General features: G+C 38.4%; 2 protein-coding genes across 2 annotated transcripts; one reads left to right on the top strand and one right to left on the bottom strand.

Moving 5' to 3' along the window:
- Positions 1 to 10,294: 10,294 nt before the first annotated feature.
- Positions 10,295 to 12,598, top strand: selenok (selenoprotein K). Its single transcript, XM_073470744.1, has 5 exons — positions 10,295 to 10,381; positions 10,902 to 10,992; positions 11,522 to 11,596; positions 12,017 to 12,106; positions 12,237 to 12,598. The coding sequence occupies exons 1-5, from the start codon at positions 10,363 to 10,365 to the stop codon at positions 12,238 to 12,240; spliced, it is 279 nt and encodes a 92-aa protein (XP_073326845.1). The 5' UTR covers positions 10,295 to 10,362; the 3' UTR covers positions 12,241 to 12,598.
- A 385-nt stretch (positions 12,599 to 12,983) lies between these two features.
- Positions 12,984 to 19,457, bottom strand: actr8 (actin related protein 8). The gene is made up of 13 exons (XM_073470743.1): positions 19,182 to 19,457; positions 18,243 to 18,413; positions 18,041 to 18,151; positions 17,506 to 17,610; positions 17,201 to 17,374; positions 16,785 to 16,878; positions 16,536 to 16,668; positions 16,185 to 16,338; positions 15,806 to 15,901; positions 15,515 to 15,655; positions 15,111 to 15,420; positions 14,679 to 14,842; positions 12,984 to 13,775 (listed from the first exon to the last, which is right to left on the bottom strand). Exons 1-13 carry the CDS (start codon positions 19,314 to 19,316, stop codon positions 13,632 to 13,634), a joined length of 1,932 nt encoding a protein of 643 aa, XP_073326844.1. The 5' UTR covers positions 19,317 to 19,457; the 3' UTR covers positions 12,984 to 13,631.
- Positions 19,458 to 19,730: the final 273 nt, after the last annotated feature.

Here is a 19,730-nt window from a genome sequence, read left to right as displayed (position 1 = left end):
CTGTTTTCTGAGCTCTGCTACACAAAACTGATGATGCATGACGGTGACTGAAGATGAGTTGCGTTGAAGCAGACACCAGCTGAACATGCTGTTAACAGTGAAGTTTGACTTACTTTGACACGAGGTGTCCAGGCATTATATTAAAGGTAGTTACACTGAAGCTAAGCATGCTGGGTAACAGTCATGTAACAGCGTTTAAATTAAATGGTGTTTACGTATGTTCAGCACAATGCCATATTAGTCCGACCAGAGGACACACTACTGTCTGAAACATATTAAAATGCACAAATAACATAGCTAACTACTTTTAATGCGATATATATGTAGATTTTTTTTTTAATTCGTAAACTGTGGTTATTGCTAATATATATGGCCTCGCCTGTAAAGTGGACCTCAATCCAAAAACAAGTGTATTAGGTCTTAGGAAAATAATAACAAAACATTTTTCCTGTCCATAATAATAATAATAATAGTAATAGTACTACTTCTAATAATAATAATAATCATAATAATAAAAATGCATTATTATTTTTTAAACAGTCGTCCTTTATTGATGACATAAGAAGCTGGTTGCTATGGAGTCTGTTTACTTTGTGAAACTTGTTCCGAGATCATCATTTCACTTCAAATTCACTGAAATGTGATGCTAGCCCTGCCAAATCCTGAACTGATGACTTGTTAGCGTGTTTAATTGTTTAAAACTCATTTGGAATAATAAAGTGTTGCATATTGCACAGTCATGTATTGAGTTTAATGTGACATTGCAGCAAAGAAGGAACTGACATTTAAATACAGCGTAGAACATAGCTTGTTTATGTAAAGGAAACTACAGTGAGTTCATCAGTAATTACACATGTATTCAGTCTGCAGTTAAATAAAGTTGTGTTGAATACAGTTGAATTTATTCCTAAACTGTATGTTAATATTTGCAGTTGTGTGGTGTCCCGTCTCACCTCCATGACCACATCTACACACACAGTAAAAGTGTGTGTCCTGCTATTGTGAACTTTTAATACATTTTGAATGACTTTAACTATAGTTTTCTATACTATATGTGAATATGAAATGTGTATGTGGCTGAAGGAAAATAGACTTTCTAGTCATGTTTGTGCCACTGGATCAACCATGATATAACAAGTTACAGTGTCCAAGAAACGATGTGAAAAGAGCCACTATGAAAACAGGAAGCAAATTTTTGAATGGAAAATTGTCAAAGGGTGAGGATTAGGGTGGGTTAGACCCTCCTAAAGTCCTTTCCTTCTGTTCAACACTATAGGTGACTGTTGTCATCAACCTGAAATAAGTTTTTAATTGATTCATTAGCATCAGTAGAAATGTCAAGGTAGCACTTCAAATAATTTGGTATAGCATCCGAGGCATCAGTACAACAGTGAGACTAGAAAAATAAAACAATTAGCAATCCAGAAAAATATGTTAACTTAAAAAATAAACATTTGTTCATTTGTAATAGTACTAGCAGTGGTAATAGCAGTAGTAGTAGTAGTAGTAGTAGTCGTAGTACTACTAGTAGTAGTAGTAGTAGTAGTAATAGTAGTAGTAGTAGTAGTAGTAGTAGTAGTAGTAGTATAATTAGTGGCAGTACTAATAATTTGGTAGTAGCATTATAAGCAGCAGTTAAATACACTAATAAAAACAACAATCTGAAAGATCTAAAACATCTTTAAGTATAACATCTTTTGTATTTCTGATTTGTATTTCTGCTGTGTATTTCTGCTGAGTGCTGTGTATTTCTACTGTGTATTTCTACGGTGTGCTGTGTATTTCTACTGTGTAATTCTATGGTGTGCTGTGTATTTCTACTGTGCGTTGTGTGTTTCTACTGTGCATTTTGACTGTGTACTGTGTATTTCTACTGTGTATTTCTATGGTGTGCTGTGTATTTCTACTGTGTGTTGTGTATTTCTACTGTGCATTTCGACTGTGTACTGTGTATTTCTGCTGTGTATTTCTACTGTGTGCTGTGTATTTCTACTGTGCATTTCGACTGTGTACTGTGTATTTCTGCTGTGTATTTCTACTGTGTGCTGTGTATTTCGACTGTGCATTTCGACTGTGTACTGTGTATTTCTGCTGTGTATTTCTACTGTGTGCTGTGTATTTCTACTGTATATTTCTATGGTGTGCTGTGTATTTCTACTGTGTATTTCTGCTGTGTATTTCTACTGTGTGCTTTGTGTTCCTACTGTGTATTTCTACTGTGTGTTGTGTGTTTCTACTGTGTATTTCAACTGTGTACTGTGTATTTCTGCTGTGTATATCTACTGTGTGTTGTGTGTTTCTACTCTGTATTTCTACTGTGTGCTGTGTATTTCTACTGTGTATTTCTGCTGTGTATTTCTACTGTGTATTTCAACTGTGTATTTCTGCTGTGTATTTCTACGGTGTGCTGTGTATTTCTATTGTGTATTTCTATTGTGTATTTCTACTCAGTATTTCTATTGTGTATTTCTATTGTGTATTTCTACTATGTATTTGTGTACACAGCAGAAATACACAGCACACCATAGAAATATACAGTAGAAATACACAGTAAACAGTCGAAATACACAGTAGAAACACACAACACACAGTAGAAATACACAGTAGAAATACACAGCACACAGTAGAAATACACAGTAGAAATACACAGCACTCAGCAGAAAATACAAAGTAGAAATACTGTGTATTTCGACTGTGTACTGTGTATTTCTGCTGTGTATTTCTACTGTGTGCTGTGTATTTCTATTGTGTAATTCTACTGTATATTTCTACTGTGTGTTGTGTATTTCTACTGTGTATTTCTATTGTGTATTTCTACTGTGTGCTGTGTATTTCTACTGTGTGCTGTGTATTTCTACTCTGTATTTGTGTACACAGCAGAAATACACAGTACACAGTTGAAATACACAACAAATCAGAAATACCCAGTAGAAATACTGTGTATTTTGACTGTGTACTGTGTATTTCTGCTGTGTATTTAAACTGTGCATTTCGACTGTGTACTGTGTATTCCTGCTGTGTATTTCTACTGTGTGCTGTGTATTTCTACTATATATTTCTATGGTGTGCTGTGTATTTCTACTGTGTATTTCTACTGTGTATTTCTATTGTGTATTTCTACTGTGTGCTGTGTATTTCTACTGTGTATTTGTGTACACAGCAGAAATACACAGTACACAGTCGAAATACAAAGTAGAAACACACAACACACAGTAGAAATACACAGCACACAGTAGAAATACACAGTAGAAATACACAGCACTCAGCAGAAATACACAGTAGAAATACTGTGTATTTCTACTTTGTACTGTGTATTTCTGCTGTGTGTTTGTGTTTCTACTGTGTATTTCTACTGTGTATTTCTATTGTGTATTTCTACTGTGTGCTGTGTATTTCTATTGTGTAATTCTACTGTATATTTCTACTGTGTGTTGTGTATTTCTACTGTGTATTTCTATTGTGTATTTCTACTGTGTGCTGTGTATTTCTATTGTGTATTTGTACTGTTTGCTGTGTATTTCTACTGTGGATTTCTATTGTGTATTTCTATTGTGTATTTCTACTGTGTATTTGTGTACACAGCAGAAATACACAGTACACAGTCGAAATACAAAGTAGAAACACACAACACACAGTAGAAATGCACAGCACACCATAGAAATATACAGTAGAAATACACAGTAAACAGTCGAAATACACAGTAGAAACACACAACACACAGTAGAAATACACAGTAGAAATACACAGCACACAGTAGAAATACACAGAAATACACAGCACTCAGCAGAAATACACAGTAGAAATACTGTGTATTTCGACTGTGTACTGTGTATTTCTGCTGTGTATTTGTACTGTGTGTTGTGTGTTTCTACTGTGTATTTCTACTGTGTATTTCTATTGTGTATTTCTATGGTGTGCTGTGTATTTCTACTGTGTGCTGTGTGTTCCTACTGTGTATTTCTACTGTGTGTTGTGTGTTTCTACTGTGTATTTCTACTGTATGTTGTGTATTTCTACTGTGTATTTTGACTGTGTGCTGTGTGTTTATACTTTGTGTTGTGTGTTTATACTCTGTATTTCTGCTGTGTATTTCTACGGTGTGCTGTGTATTTCTACTGTGTGTTGTGTATTTCTACTGTGTATTTCTTTTGTGTATTTCTACTGTGTGCTGTGTATTTCTACTCTGTATTTGTGTACACAGCAGAAATACACAGTACACAGTTGAAATACACAGTAGAAACACACAACAAATCAGAAATACCCAGTAGAAATACTGTGTATTTTGACTGTGTACTGTGTATTTCTGCTGTGTATTTAAACTGTGCATTTCGACTGTGTACTGTGTATTCCTGCTGTGTATTTCTACTGTGTGCTGTGTATTTCTACTATATATTTCTATGGTGTGCTGTGTATTTCTACTGTGTATTTCTACTGTGTATTTCTATTGTGTATTTCTACTGTGTGCTGTGTATTTCTACTGTGTATTTGTGTACACAGCAGAAATACACAGTACACAGTCGAAATACAAAGTAGAAACACACAACACACAGTAGAAATACACAGCACACCATAGAAATACACAGTAGAAATACACAGTACACAGCTGAAATACGCAGTAGAAACACACAACACACAATAGAAATACACAGTACACAGTCTAAATACACAGTAGAAATACACAACACACAGTAGAAATACACAGCACACCATAGAAATATACAGTAGAAATACACAGTATACAGTCAAAATACACAGTAGAAACACACAACACACAGTAGAAATACACAGCACACAGTAAAAATACACAGTAGAAATACACAGCACTCAGCAGAAATACACAGCAGAAATACAAATAAGAAATACACAGTAGAAATACTGTGTATTTTGACTGTGTACTGTGTATTTCTGCTGTGTATTTCTACTGTATATTTCTACTGTGTGTTGTGTATTTCTACTGTGTATTTCTATTGTGTATTTCTACTGTGTGCTGTGTATTTCTACTCTGTATTTGTGTACACAGCAGAAATACACAGTACACAGTTGAAATACACAGTAGAAACACACAACAAATCAGAATACACAGCACTCAGCAGAAATACACAGCAGAAATACAAATAAGAAATACACAGTAGAAATACTGTGTATTTTGACTGTGTACTGTGTATTTCTGCTGTGTATTTCTACTGTATATTTCTACTGTGTGTTGTGTATTTCTACTGTGTATTTCTATTGTGTATTTCTACTGTGTGCCGTGTATTTCTACTCTGTATTTGTGTACACAGCAGAAATACACAGTACACAGTTGAAATACACAGTAGAAACACACAACAAATCAGAAATACCCAGTAGAAATACTGTGTATTTTGACTGTGTACTGTGTATTTCTGCTGTGTATTTAAACTGTGCATTTCGACTGTGTACTGTGTATTCCTGCTGTGTATTTCTACTGTGTGCTGTGTATTTCTACTGTATATTTCTATGGTGTGCTGTGTATTTCTACTGTGTGCTGTGTGTTCCTACTGTGTATTTCTACTGTGTGTTGTGTGTTTCTACTGTGTATTTCTACTGTATGTTGTGTATTTCTACTGTGTATTTTGACTGTGTGCTGTGTGTTTATACTTTGTGTTGTGTGTTTATACTCTGTATTTCTGCTGTGTATTTCTACGGTGTGCTGTGTATTTCTACTGTGTGTTGTGTATTTCTACTGTGTATTTCTTTTGTGTATTTCTACTGTGTGCTGTGTATTTCTACTCTGTATTTGTGTACACAGCAGAAATACACAGTACACAGTTGAAATACACAGTAGAAACACACAACAAATCAGAAATACCCAGTAGAAATACTGTGTATTTTGACTGTGTACTGTGTATTTCTGCTGTGTATTTAAACTGTGCATTTCGACTGTGTACTGTGTATTCCTGCTGTGTATTTCTACTGTGTGCTGTGTATTTCTACTATATATTTCTATGGTGTGCTGTGTATTTCTACTGTGTATTTCTACTGTGTATTTCTATTGTGTATTTCTACTGTGTGCTGTGTATTTCTACTGTGTATTTGTGTACACAGCAGAAATACACAGTACACAGTCGAAATACAAAGTAGAAACACACAACACACAGTAGAAATACACAGCACACCATAGAAATACACAGTAGAAATACACAGTACACAGCTGAAATACGCAGTAGAAACACACAACACACAATAGAAATACACAGTACACAGTCTAAATACACAGTAGAAATACACAACACACAGTAGAAATACACAGCACACCATAGAAATATACAGTAGAAATACACAGTATACAGTCAAAATACACAGTAGAAACACACAACACACAGTAGAAATACACAGCACACAGTAAAAATACACAGTAGAAATACACAGCACTCAGCAGAAATACACAGCAGAAATACAAATAAGAAATACACAGTAGAAATACTGTGTATTTTGACTGTGTACTGTGTATTTCTGCTGTGTATTTCTACTGTATATTTCTACTGTGTGTTGTGTATTTCTACTGTGTATTTCTATTGTGTATTTCTACTGTGTGCTGTGTATTTCTACTCTGTATTTGTGTACACAGCAGAAATACACAGTACACAGTTGAAATACACAGTAGAAACACACAACAAATCAGAAATACCCAGTAGAAATACTGTGTATTTTGACTGTGTACTGTGTATTTCTGCTGTGTATTTAAACTGTGCATTTCGACTGTGTACTGTGTATTCCTGCTGTGTATTTCTACTGTGTGCTGTGTATTTCTACTATATATTTCTATGGTGTGCTGTGTATTTCTACTGTGTATTTCTACTGTGTATTTCTATTGTGTATTTCTACTGTGTGCTGTGTATTTCTACTGTTTATTTGTGTACACAGCAGAAATACACAGTACACAGTCGAAATACAAAGTAGAAACACACAACACACAGTAGAAATACACAGCACACCATAGAAATACACAGTAGAAATACACAGTACACAGCTGAAATACGCAGTAGAAACACACAACACACAATAGAAATACACAGTACACAGTCTAAATACACAGTAGAAATACACAACACACAGTAGAAATACACAGCACACCATAGAAATATACAGTAGAAATACACAGTATACAGTCAAAATACACAGTAGAAACACACAACACACAGTAGAAATACACAGCACACAGTAAAAATACACAGTAGAAATACACAGCACTCAGCAGAAATACACAGCAGAAATACAAATAAGAAATACACAGTAGAAATACTGTGTATTTTGACTGTGTACTGTGTATTTCTGCTGTGTATTTCTACTGTATATTTCTACTGTGTGTTGTGTATTTCTACTGTGTATTTCTATTGTGTATTTCTACTGTGTGCCGTGTATTTCTACTCTGTATTTGTGTACACAGCAGAAATACACAGTACACAGTTGAAATACACAGTAGAAACACACAACAAATCAGAAATACCCAGTAGAAATACTGTGTATTTTGACTGTGTACTGTGTATTTCTGCTGTGTATTTAAACTGTGCATTTCGACTGTGTACTGTGTATTCCTGCTGTGTATTTCTACTGTGTGCTGTGTATTTCTACTGTATATTTCTATGGTGTGCTGTGTATTTCTACTGTGTGCTGTGTGTTCCTACTGTGTATTTCTACTGTGTGTTGTGTGTTTCTACTGTGTATTTCTACTGTATGTTGTGTATTTCTACTGTGTATTTTGACTGTGTGCTGTGTGTTTATACTTTGTGTTGTGTGTTTATACTCTGTATTTCTGCTGTGTATTTCTACGGTGTGCTGTGTATTTCTACTGTGTATTTCTATTGTGTATTTCTACTGTGTGCTGTGTATTTCTACTGTGTATTTCTATTGTGTGCTGTGTATTTCTACTGGGTATTTCTACTGTGTATTTCTATTGTGTATTTCTACTGTGTATTTGTGTACACAGCAGAAATACACAGTACACAGTCGAAATACAAAGTAGAAACACACAACACACAGTAGAAATACACAGCACACCATAGAAATATACAGTAGAAATACACAGTACACAGTCAAAATACACAGTAGAAACACACAACACACAGTAGAAATACACAGTAGAAATACACAGCACTCAGCAGAAATACACAGCAGAAATACAAATTAGAAATACACAGTAGAAATACTGTGTATTTTGACTGTGTACTGTGTATTTCTGCTGTGTATTTCTACTGTATATTTCTACTGTGTGTTGTGTGTTTCTACTGTGTATTTCTACTGTGTATTTCTATTGTGTATTTCTACTGTGTGCTGTGTATTTCTTCTGTGTATTTCTATTGTGTATTTCTACTGTGTGCTGTGTATTTCTACTCTGTATTTGTGTACACAGCAGAAATACACAGTACACAGTTGAAATACACAGTAGAAACACTCAACAAATCAGAAATACCCAGTAGAAATACTGTGTATTTCGACTATGTACTGTGTATTTCTGCTGTGTATTTAAACTGTGCATTTCGACTGTGTACTGTGTATTCCTGCTGTGTATTTCTACTGTGTGCTGTGTATTTCTACTGTATATTTCTATGGTGTGCTGTGTATTTCTACTGTGTATTTCTGCTGTGTATTTCTACTGTGTGCTGTGTGTTCCTACTGTGTATTTCTACTGTGTGTTGTGTGTTCCTACTGTGTATTTCTACTGTATGTTGTGTATTTCTACTGTATGTTGTGTATTTCTACTGTGTATTTTGACTGTGTGCTGTGTGTTTCTACTTTGTGTTGTGTGTTTATACTCTGTATTTCTGCTGTGTATTTCTACGGTGTGCTGTGTATTTCTACTGTGTATTTCTGCTGTGTATTTCTGCTGTGTATTTCTACTGTGTATTTCTGCTGAGTGCTGTGTATTTCTACTGTGTGTGTTTCTACTGTGTAAGGCCCTCGCTGATGGGAACCCTGACGAACCGAAAGCTGTTGACTCTACAGTAATTCTATTGCTGGTGATGCTTCCTGTTGTCCTCATTCAGTTCCTCAGTTTTGATGTTGTTTTGAAGTTGTTGTCCTGGCACCAAGATGTCAGTGCCTTAACCCCCTCTCTGTAGATAGTTTCATTGTTGTGAGTGATCAGGCCGATGATGGTTGTGTTGTCAGCAAGCTTGATGATGGTGGAGCTGTGAGCGGCCCCAGTCCCCATTCATTTTTTTTTTACAGAAAATTATATAACATGAGATTGTGCCTCTTGTTGCTTTAATGTTCTCTTCTTTTTTTTCTTTCCTACAGAGCTTTCATAGCAGGAGGTGACTGACCTGTGGACCTGCAGTGTGCTTGTGCATGTTTCAGCTCATACACTGGAGGCTTGACTTCCCCTAGAAAAAAGTCTGCAGTTTATACTCATAAAAGATGGCAGAAACATTTTTCTACCAAAAAGGAATTTAAGCACTTCCCTCCTGCAAGAGACTGTGTCCCATCAAGACCAAACCTCACGCTGCAAGAGCAGTGTGATTTTGTACCAGAATAAACATTAATGATGAACCAAAGTCCTGCATTCAAACCTAACTTCAGTAAAATTATGTAAATATATTATCTTGATAGTATTTGTTTTTAGGAATAATACTACTAATTTAGTTGCATTTTACTGCTATACATGTGTAGCCTATGGGTTTGCCCCTTTTAATTACATTATACACTGCTGTGTAGTTTAATACACAGCAATGAATCATATCCTATAAATTAATGTTTCTAGCATCACTGACTTGTGAGAACCATCTCTTAAAAATTAAACTTTTCAGCTTCTTTTATTGTGACAGTGCATTTTCCAACTAGTCCAGCTATTTTTTAATATTTTATTTAGCTTATTAGGTCGGAGAATTTTCTCAAATCAAAGAAACACTTAACTTTCCAGTTTGATATAAAAGAAATTCATATTTAAATTAATTGGATACATGAAGATACATGGTTTTCACTGGACAGGAAGGGTATTAAAAATGTACTCTGGAAAGTAATCAGTTGCTAAAGCTGTCAGACAAAAGTAATGCAGCACAAGTATAATATTTGCCTCTGAGATGTAGTGGAGTAGGAGTAATGTATAATGAAAATATGAATTGTGTTACACTTGCGTATAAATGCAGCTGGGTGAAATTATTTATATATGAACAGTAATATTTGAATGGCATCATATATAGTAAAATGTATGATTGGAAATGTGAGTTTAATATTTTTATTGCATCAAAGGTTCTCGGTATGATAAATAATGCTGTCTCATTTATCTTACTCGTGTTTCGTACGACTGCACATGCGCGTCCGAGTATGACGCAGCAACAACGGATCCGGAAGTGCAGCGGCTGTAGTAAACACAGCTGTGAAATCTGTGTTGCTATCTGAAAGATGGTGTACGTGTCCAACGGTGAGTGGTTTCGCCTGTCTTAAACCGTTTCTCGTCTTTAGGGCGAATATGTAGCTCTCTTTTATGCACAGTTTTGTCGGTGTAACATTTCAGTTAAAACACAGCACTTCGTCAGAAAGTTGTAATGGCACTGTTAGCAGAGCCTCTGGCTAAACTTGGCTAGCCAGCCTGTTAGCCAAGCTTAGCCTGTCTGGATGTGCGTAGCAGGAATAACTGCTGAATTAATCAAGCGAGTCTTGTATGAAAGGGTATCTTATTATGTTCACCCCATTGCTCGGCTCATAAATTCAGTGTTCGTTTTTGTAGTTTTGTTGAGTGTGCTGTGTCGGCTCGAGTATCTCCAAAGCATCTTAGCCACCAGGCTATTGGATTCAGTCTTAAGATGCTTTTGGGAGACAGGACCCTGTTGTGTTGTATCTCGTTTAAAGTCCTCATTATTTGTTAGTCTTTTTGTTGGTTTTCAATGCGAATAAAATCACAAGCTAGTCAGCTTCCATCACCTGATCTCTGCCCCTCTCAGGTCAGGTGCTGGACAGCAGGTCCCAGTCGCCATGGCGACTGTCTTTACTAGTCGATCTCTTCTGGGGAGCAGTGGAGTTCATCGGCCTATAGTAAGTAAATCATCCACACAAGCATTAAAACAAGAAAACCAAAAGGCCACTTTGTTCTCTAGGATGGGTGTGAAACCCATCACACTGTGAAAATGTGATCTACAGGTGCTGTACCTCAGCTGTCATCCTGTAGTGATATAGAAGCCACATAATACTGGATTACTGTTGTCTGATATCCTTACCATGTTGTAAGTAGAACATATGCAAAGTGAATGGTTGAATAGTGGAATAGTAAGATACTTACAACACCTAAAGCTAAATGCTAATGTCAGCTTCTGAACATGTTCACATTATGCAATTTCCCCCAATGGGATCAATGAAGTATTTCTGATTCTGATTGACAAAGCCAACCTACCCTAACCCTAGCATTTACTTTGAAGGTGGATGCTAAGGAAGATGAGACTGTCATTTATTTTACAGGTTTTTTTGTTTTTGTTTTAATAAACCAAAGAATTGAGAAAAACAGCGCTGTTTTTTTTAAATCACCACATATACTGCGTCCACTCTGTTCTTCTTTGTCTTCTACCAGTTTTAGGACATTGGTTCAACCTAACATGACAAAGAAAGGAAATGGTGGTTCGTCAGGCTTCACTGATGGCAGAGGGTAGGTCCCAGAGTCACAATCATTACTGCTGTCACACACACATGCCCTACATGTTCTTCTGTCCTAAACAATAAAGGTAACTTAATCTGATGGTGGGAGTGTAGTCTGTGTGGAGGGAACAAGCTAAGGCTATCTCTTTGAAACCAGGTGTCCTGTTTTACTGAAAGAAAATGGTCGGCATGTCTTTTTTTTTTTTGGAAACATGTATGAAATCTGCTGGTTACAAGTTTATGTTCTTAAAAATTGTTCCCAGTCTAAGGAAGGTCATCACCGGAGAGCTGCAGAGTTTGAATATAGTCGTATGTTGTTGCCTACTACAGCAGAAAAAGACAAACATTAATAAAGAAGTTCATGAGCTTTCTTTAGACTCATTTTATACCATTGTTTCCTCTACTCTTCATTCATCTGTTGCTTTTGCAGTCCTCCAGGTCCCCCTGGTGGCAGACGGATGGGAAGAATATCCCACGGTGGAGGTCCCAACGCTCCACCAATGGGTGGAGGATGAGGAAGGTAAGGAATAGTTTTTTTTTTCTGAATTAAGCATTACTTATCAGATAAAGCCCTTGTTGCTCAATAAATATTTGGACATGATTTGGGGTTAACACTACTCCTCAATTGTATAACCCTCTGTTCTCTGTAGGTAAACGCCTATACTGCATGTGTAGGCGTGGGGCCCGGTACAGTGTCCGTCTGCTGAGAACCTAAAGAAGTTTCTAATGGTGATGTCACAGTGCTGAGGCTCCTCTTCATGGCTGCCACTGCCACAAGCAGTTTTTTGACGCCTTTCTGGGAATTCCTACATGTAGGGGCCAGATTGGCCGATTCAGCAGCTATCCGCATCACTTCCTCCCTTCTTCCTGCTTCTGCCCTTGTCCTTTCCTGTCACACCGGTCTCCTAGAGATGTGTGTCAGTGACATCTCGGTTAGATCATCCTCTGGGATATCATGAAGTTAGTTCATCTTTGTTTTGTATCCTGTTTGAATAAAAACTGTTAAAACATATTCCTACTGAGTTTGTCTTGTTCCATTACTGTCACACTTTGTAACAACAATGCTTCCCTCTATGTAGAGCTGGGCAATACTGACAAAAATTAGATGGTATACTATTGACTGTTCTTTAATATTGACAATGTGATAAGATATTGAAAAGAAGTAGATTTTTATTAAGTGGGCAATTTTGTGTATGATATAATTGCAGAGCAGATTAATGTTTTTCTCATTCTTTTAACTAGCTGCAGTTGTATAATGTATGTAAGGTTGAAGGGTATCGAGTTACTGGGTTTGTGAAGAGAGATTTGGGTTGTACCTGAGGCAACCTTGTACTGAAAAACAATATGGCTGAATTCTAAGAAAGGTGGATTTTGTTTGTTTCAATAAAATGCATCTATTGTGTAAACAAGTGTCCAAGGCTTTATTTACACTGATCAAAACTTCCATAAACAGGACAAGCAGAAATATTTACACAATATTAACAAGTAAACTCCATCTTTGTTAAGAGTGTTACACAACGATGACCTCATTCAGGTTTTTGATGGATGACGTAGCCATGACAACTGCAAATTAAGATTGGTGACAATCTCCAACATCGTCTTAACAGTGCTATAACTGTCAAAATACTTTCCTACCATGCACAGAGAGGGTTCTGACTTTAATGTTTGCCCCGAGGAAAACACGAGATTTTCTTCACACAGCGCTGCTTTATCTACTGTATGAATCTGAACAGTAATCAAGTTGTATCCTTTTGAGTCATCCTGCATGTTTATGACAAACGCAAACATGTGCATCACTATGTGTTTCAGGTCAGTCTACACAGGAGGCTTTTTAGATGTGTTTCTCAGTGAATACACGCGCCTGTATGCCACTTCCGCGTTTTTACTTTACGCTTCAATTTTCAAACGACCAACACTCGACACTGTCTGGATTAATCTTGTGTAGACACAGACGGAGCACTGAAGCCGCTGCTTTGCCAACGTGCTGCTCACGCTACACCTCGTGTGTAGACAATGTCTTCAAGTCAAGTAAATTCTGTTTCGTTTCACCACACGAAGGCAGCTCTCTCGCGCAGCATTCGGGCACCAAAGCGCTGCCATTCTCTCTGGTGGATCCACATCTCCTGGGTGGTGTCCAGACACGCCAACACTGCTCCCCCCTTCCACGATATCAGCCGAGGGTCCATGTCCTGGAGTGCATGCAGGTCAACATACAGTACATTAAAGGGGCTGTGTGTATTTACAGTTTGTTGTCTGAAGCAATCATCATACTAACTCACAACTTTTGACAAATTAAAAAAAATGAAGGTCACTGAACACCATGCTACTTGCACTGCAGTTCCTGGGGCCTCATTACAGAAACCTCCCAAGTCTGAAATCCTATCTTAATTCAGTTTAGGATAAACTTTTAGGATTTCTGGTATTTCAGAAACATTATTCCTACCTGCATTTAGGGAAAAAACCCTACCTTAGGTTAGTAGAATGGATAGAATTACGATGATATAGACCCTGTGCTCAATTTAAAATGTGTTCCAACATGGCAGCACCACTGCTGTTAGGTCTGTATGCTGATGACAATGAAAATGGGAAACAACATGAACATAACTTATAGCTGTCGAAGAGGCTAACACTGTTGTTAGCTTTACAGCAACATTATGTAACATTTTCACCTTAACATATCACCTTCAGATTCATGTTGATGGTACAGTGTCTTGTTATAGGGTGAATGGTGTTACATACATGTTAACTTCAACATACAAGTTTTCAACACATAAAATTGTTATGACGTAATGAGTTTTGTTTGTAGGTAGCACCTACATTACATCTAACAAATTGTTACAGACCTGGGATTTGTATTTACAACAGTGGTGCTGCACTCAGGATGAGTGCCGATTGAACAACAATCGAGTTTACACACAGAATTTAGAAATTCTTGAAGATAAGATACAAGGTTTTAGATTAGAACACAGCCATTAGTTTAGGAATTGCTTCTGTAATAAGAAGACATGATTTTTGCCTGTTTCTGAAACTTAAGATAGGGCAAGTGGTCCCTGTATGTACTGTGTGACTGTGCCCAACATATCCCAGGTTACCTTTGGCCTTGTGATAACTTCCACGTTGTCTACCAGCCTTCTGAATGAGGGCGGCATCTTGTTGATGATGCGGTGAAGCAGAAACTCCTGAGCACCGTGGAACATGAGCCCTCCTCCCACTACCAGGATGGAGCTGTACATCTTGCGCTTGGTTTCATCCGATGCTGTCAATAAAAGAAGACGTGAGGTCAAACAACCTGAGCCCCGTAAATCATCTTTCTCCCTCTGCATCATTTGATTTTTACTTACTTGTAAAGAAAATGTAAAAGATTTTATATAGTATTTTTTATTTTTGTAAATCCATTTTGTGACACAATTTCATTTTTACTGACTCTTTTAAAGCACTTAGATAAATTCAAACCTCTATCCTATCCTATCCTATCCTATCCTATCCTATCCTATCCTATATCATATCCCTGCGTCCTTTCTTACCACAGCAGTCGATACTATGCAGGATGGCCTTATCCAGGCCCAGTGCTTTGCTCTCAAACTGGCTCATGATGGCAGTCTTCCTGGAGAGGTGGGCAGACAGGGGCTCCTCCACCTCTCCTGCTCCCATCAGGCACTCCCCTTGGGCGGGCCCAAGCTCCATCTCCCCCTTCATCCCTCCTCCACCGCCACCACTCCCACAGGCCCTGGGCAGGTCAGAGAGCTCTCCGACCCCTCCCTGACCGCTCATCTCACCATCCAAACCTCCACCCGGTCTGGAAATAGCCTTCCGGTCTGCAGCTGATTTAGAGGACTGGTGAAGAAAGTGGGAGATTTCTCATAAAATGACAAGAGAAGCAGAAATGTGATTTAAGTCAAAGTGTGGCATGTGTCTATTTGAGCGTTACCTGGTCCTGTTTGCTCTGTGTGGCCAGCAGGTAATGTTCATCATGAGGATCCTCTGAGTCGCCTTGGGAGCGGTACTGAAGAGATGTCATCTTCTGACCTACGATGCCAAATGTGGTCGGGTAGAAAAGACCCATGGATGCCTAACATATGCATACATGCACATCGGGGGGAGGACACAAATAGACCCACAGATGAGAAGTACTTCTACTACACGAGCTGGAGACAGAATAATAAAGATATTTCAGCACCAATCTGAAAGAGCAAACTTTTGCATTATTTGAACGATGTACCTCTAGTTTCTCATCCCCAAGTCGAACCTGGTAGAGAAGAGCTGGGGCTTCTGGGAACCGTGTCTGGAATTCATGATCTTGTAGTCCTGATATGTCCTGTTAAGAAGCAGTGCAAAAAAAGGGCTCTATTTAAAATGAATTCAAATAAGTAATTTCATGGCTTGTTTTGCATGTGCATAATAAAAGCATCATCATATCGGCAGAAATGTTCATTTCAGTCCAACATTTAATTTTCAAGGCCTTCATTGGCCTATAATATTGTTCCTCACTTAATCTTAACAGAACCAAAGGTCCCAACGCTTGAATTAAATGGATAGGCATACAAGCCACAGTTCCCCAGTACTCCCTCTAATCACACAGGCCCCTGACCAACACACACTTGGTCTAGATGGCAGAAGGTCTCCTTCAGATGTTGCAGAAGCTGACAGTCCAGTCTGCTGGACAGCTGGCAGTCTCTGTAGGGAAAGCCCGCCCTCTGCAGGAGCCAGAAGAAAGTACGAGTCACATCTGAGCCTCCGTATGCCAAACACAGCCTGCAAAGTCCAACAGACAGACAGAACATAAAATTTAATCCTAGTCATAATCATCATTCTTTTCATTGGGCACTCACTATTTTTTATTATAGTCAGTAAGTCACTTTTTTGGGTTTCATGTGTAAAAGGAATCCACGATATCTGCGAATTATAACTTGAATTCATAAATGATGTCATAGATGTAGATCACACCCTACCTGGAGTTCCTGTGGGACACTCCGTCCTCTACACAGCAAAGACTGGTCTTCTGGTCTCCAACATCCACGACACAAGCACTGCTCAGCCCACTGCCAAACGTAGCACACACTGACTCCTGGTGCACAATGATCGCTATCCATAGACAAAAAAGGACAGAGGGTAAGGTGATTGTAAGAGAGACAAATCGGATCATTCTTTAGCCTACCCTGAATAGGCCATGCATGTATGTATATGTGTGTGTGTAATACCTGAGAAGCCCATATTAAGCAGCAGCATGTTGACGACTTCTTTGATGTGCTGCCTGTTGTAGATGTCGGGGACCAACAGGATGCATCTGTAATACTGAAAGAAAAACATTTTCACTATCAGTGTCTGATCTTATTTTTGAGGCTTACAGAGTAATACTTTAGTTTTTCTTCTTCTTCAACTTCCTTTTATTGACCGGTCAGTGTGTTTTTGAGGAAATGTTGAGCTGCCTGAGTCTTGCTGATTCATCTGTATTCTTTGACTTACTTTGTAAAATGCTCATCTTCTCGGTCTGCACACATTAATCTTGTACTTCTTTTGTATTTTTGTTAATACTATTATTATTATTATTATCTTTCTTTTTTCACTTTGTCCCACAGAAGAAAGTGATACGAAGAGATGAGGAGGTTTGTCCTACCTTTAAGTCTTTGAGAGGGATATCCAGTTGTTTTTGAATGACGTGACCCCAGATTGTCTCCAGGTCAGCCAGGACAGCGGTCAGTGAGCCTCCAGGACCGGCGTGCACATTGAGCTGACCTCTGACTACAGGCCAGTGAATGTTGTAACAGTCGGACGGATTCACATAAAGAGCCTGCATGATGGCGAATGGAAAGGCGGTGAGGGAGAGAGAGAGAGAGAGAAAAAGATAAAAAGAAATGGATAAAACAAAGAGTTTAGGTAATGCAGTTTAAGAACTCTTATTTTATAGGCGCATGTACTGACCTCCTCTCCCACCAGATGAGGGGGATGGTGGGCTGTGTTGGTCCACTTCACCCTGGAGCTGCTGTCCAGTACAGCTGGACGGATCTGACAGTTGTAAGCTCTGGCCTTCACAGACACACACACACAAACAAACAGGTATCAAAAAATAGATCATTCTATACATTTCTGCAAATAAAAGCATAGACAGCACTATACACTGCAACACAAGAGTCAGTCATTTTACTTTAAGTTGACCCTTTATTTACTGTGGCACCTTTCATACAAATAATATATCTATGTAAATCGATTAAAAATTAATAAATAAAATGGAAGACTAAATTGAAAAGATAATAAATACAGAAGCAAATTAAAACAAATCTAAATGCATGTCACATTTTATACTTCAATGAACATATAACATACATATTTTATAGTGCAATATAGTGCAATTAATGGCATATACATTTATTTATTGACTTCATTAATGTAAATATTTTAGAATTACAGGCGCAGCAATTCTGTCTCTTCCCGTTTCTCTCTCTGAAAACACACACACCTGTTCAGCAGACACCGGCGTCCTCCGCACTCCGTTCGACATCTTCTTGGACCAGATGGCCTGGTCAACCATTTTCAGCCCATTCTGCCTCTGCTCGTTACTCTCTGGTTTCTGTTGGACAGAAGTGAAGAAGCAATGAGGGAAAATGAAAAATGACACAAACTAATCTGAATAGAGTGGAGACACCAGAGTGGTGACGTACATTTAGGCCTTCTCTCAACAGCCAGGCATCCTCATATCTGGGCTGTCCACTCTGCTTGTGTTTGCGTGCTATCACATGTGGGATTGTCACCGGAAGAGTGTCTGTTGCTCGGCCGATGCGCAGCATCCTTGAACCAGGGTGGATGACAACGACAAAATTGCTCTGTATCTGCTGTAAAAGAGGAATATATGAGGAGAGAGAGATTATCAGCGTGATCAGCCAAAAGTATTTGGACACCTGAACATTATACCCATATCACAACATTCATGTTCTGCAATAACAGCCTCCACTTTTCTCAGAAGGCTTTCCACGTGATTTTGGAGCCTGGTTGCAGGGACCATCTCCTATTAAGCCAAAAGGGCTTCAGTGAGGTTGACCACTGATGTTGGCTGATGAGGCCAAACGTGCTGATTGGGGTTGAGGTCAGGGATCTGTGCAGGCCACTTAACTACTTCTAAAATTCGCACCAGCCACTAGCCCAATGCTTGCTTTGCTCACCAGCCAAATAACAATGGTCATCTATTGAGTGGCTGGTAGGATTTGAATATTCCCTAGCAATTTGGCCAGTGGACACTGACCTCCAAAAGAGTTGATCAAGGGAGGTAGAGAGGCTTAAGTATTTATTTAAAGGGTATTTCTAATGTTTGACTAGACCTATAATTGTTAACTATGAGAGAAAACGCCATGTATCTGCTGACAGCTTCTCACAGAGCAGTTTGTCAAAGGTAGCATTTGAAGGCATCACTTTGGGGCTAATGCAGCTTCTACCTGATTGACTGAAATAACAAGTAGCTGATATTAAGCTCCTGTCAGTCGAGAACACGAAATGTGTGTGCTCGTGAAAGCTATGTAGGCCGAATTAAAAGGACTCACACGGGGATATTCGTCTTCGTTATATAAATATGAGCATTAAGTCAGAGTTGAGGCTTGCTCTCTCACCTCCTGCAGGGGGTCAGGGATGGTCGGAGGAGCGATGGGTCTTTTCACCCCGCGCTGTTGCTCCTTCTCTTTCTCCTTGTCTCGTTCCTTCTCTTTCTCCTTCCCGTTGTCCTGCTCCTTTTCAGCCTGGGTCATAGTCACGGCGGAGTTTAATTCGCTAAATACTCAGAAATAATAACTAGCGACCTTATCGTGCTCGCGCTGTAGTTACAATGCGATAATAAGCGGCGAGGACCTTGATTTCTCACAATGAAAAGTTGTGGCGGCGCCGCGGCAGATTGTACTTCCGTGTTTGGTCACGTGGGACAAAACGGCACTTTCTATTGGTCGACAGAGTTCTTGCTGGCACCATGTGACAAATAATGAAAGACGTGTGTGAGGGGATCAATATCCTTATATCAAACAATACATTTTTTTCTATACCTGAATGTACTAGAAAAAAAATGTTTAAAAAATATGAGCTTTGTTGTCTTTACAAGCTAATCATTTGAATTATTTTTCTTTCTTTTTTATTTATTTTTTTGTTTTCTACAAGCTTTGGTCCCCCTG

The sequence above is a fragment of the Pagrus major genome, chromosome 7 (assembly GCF_040436345.1).
Source record: "Pagrus major chromosome 7, Pma_NU_1.0".
NCBI classification, from domain to species: Eukaryota; Metazoa; Chordata; class Actinopteri; order Spariformes; family Sparidae; genus Pagrus; species Pagrus major.
The sequence above is the reverse complement of the archived record's forward strand: the minus strand, read 5'-3'. Positions and strand labels throughout refer to the sequence as shown.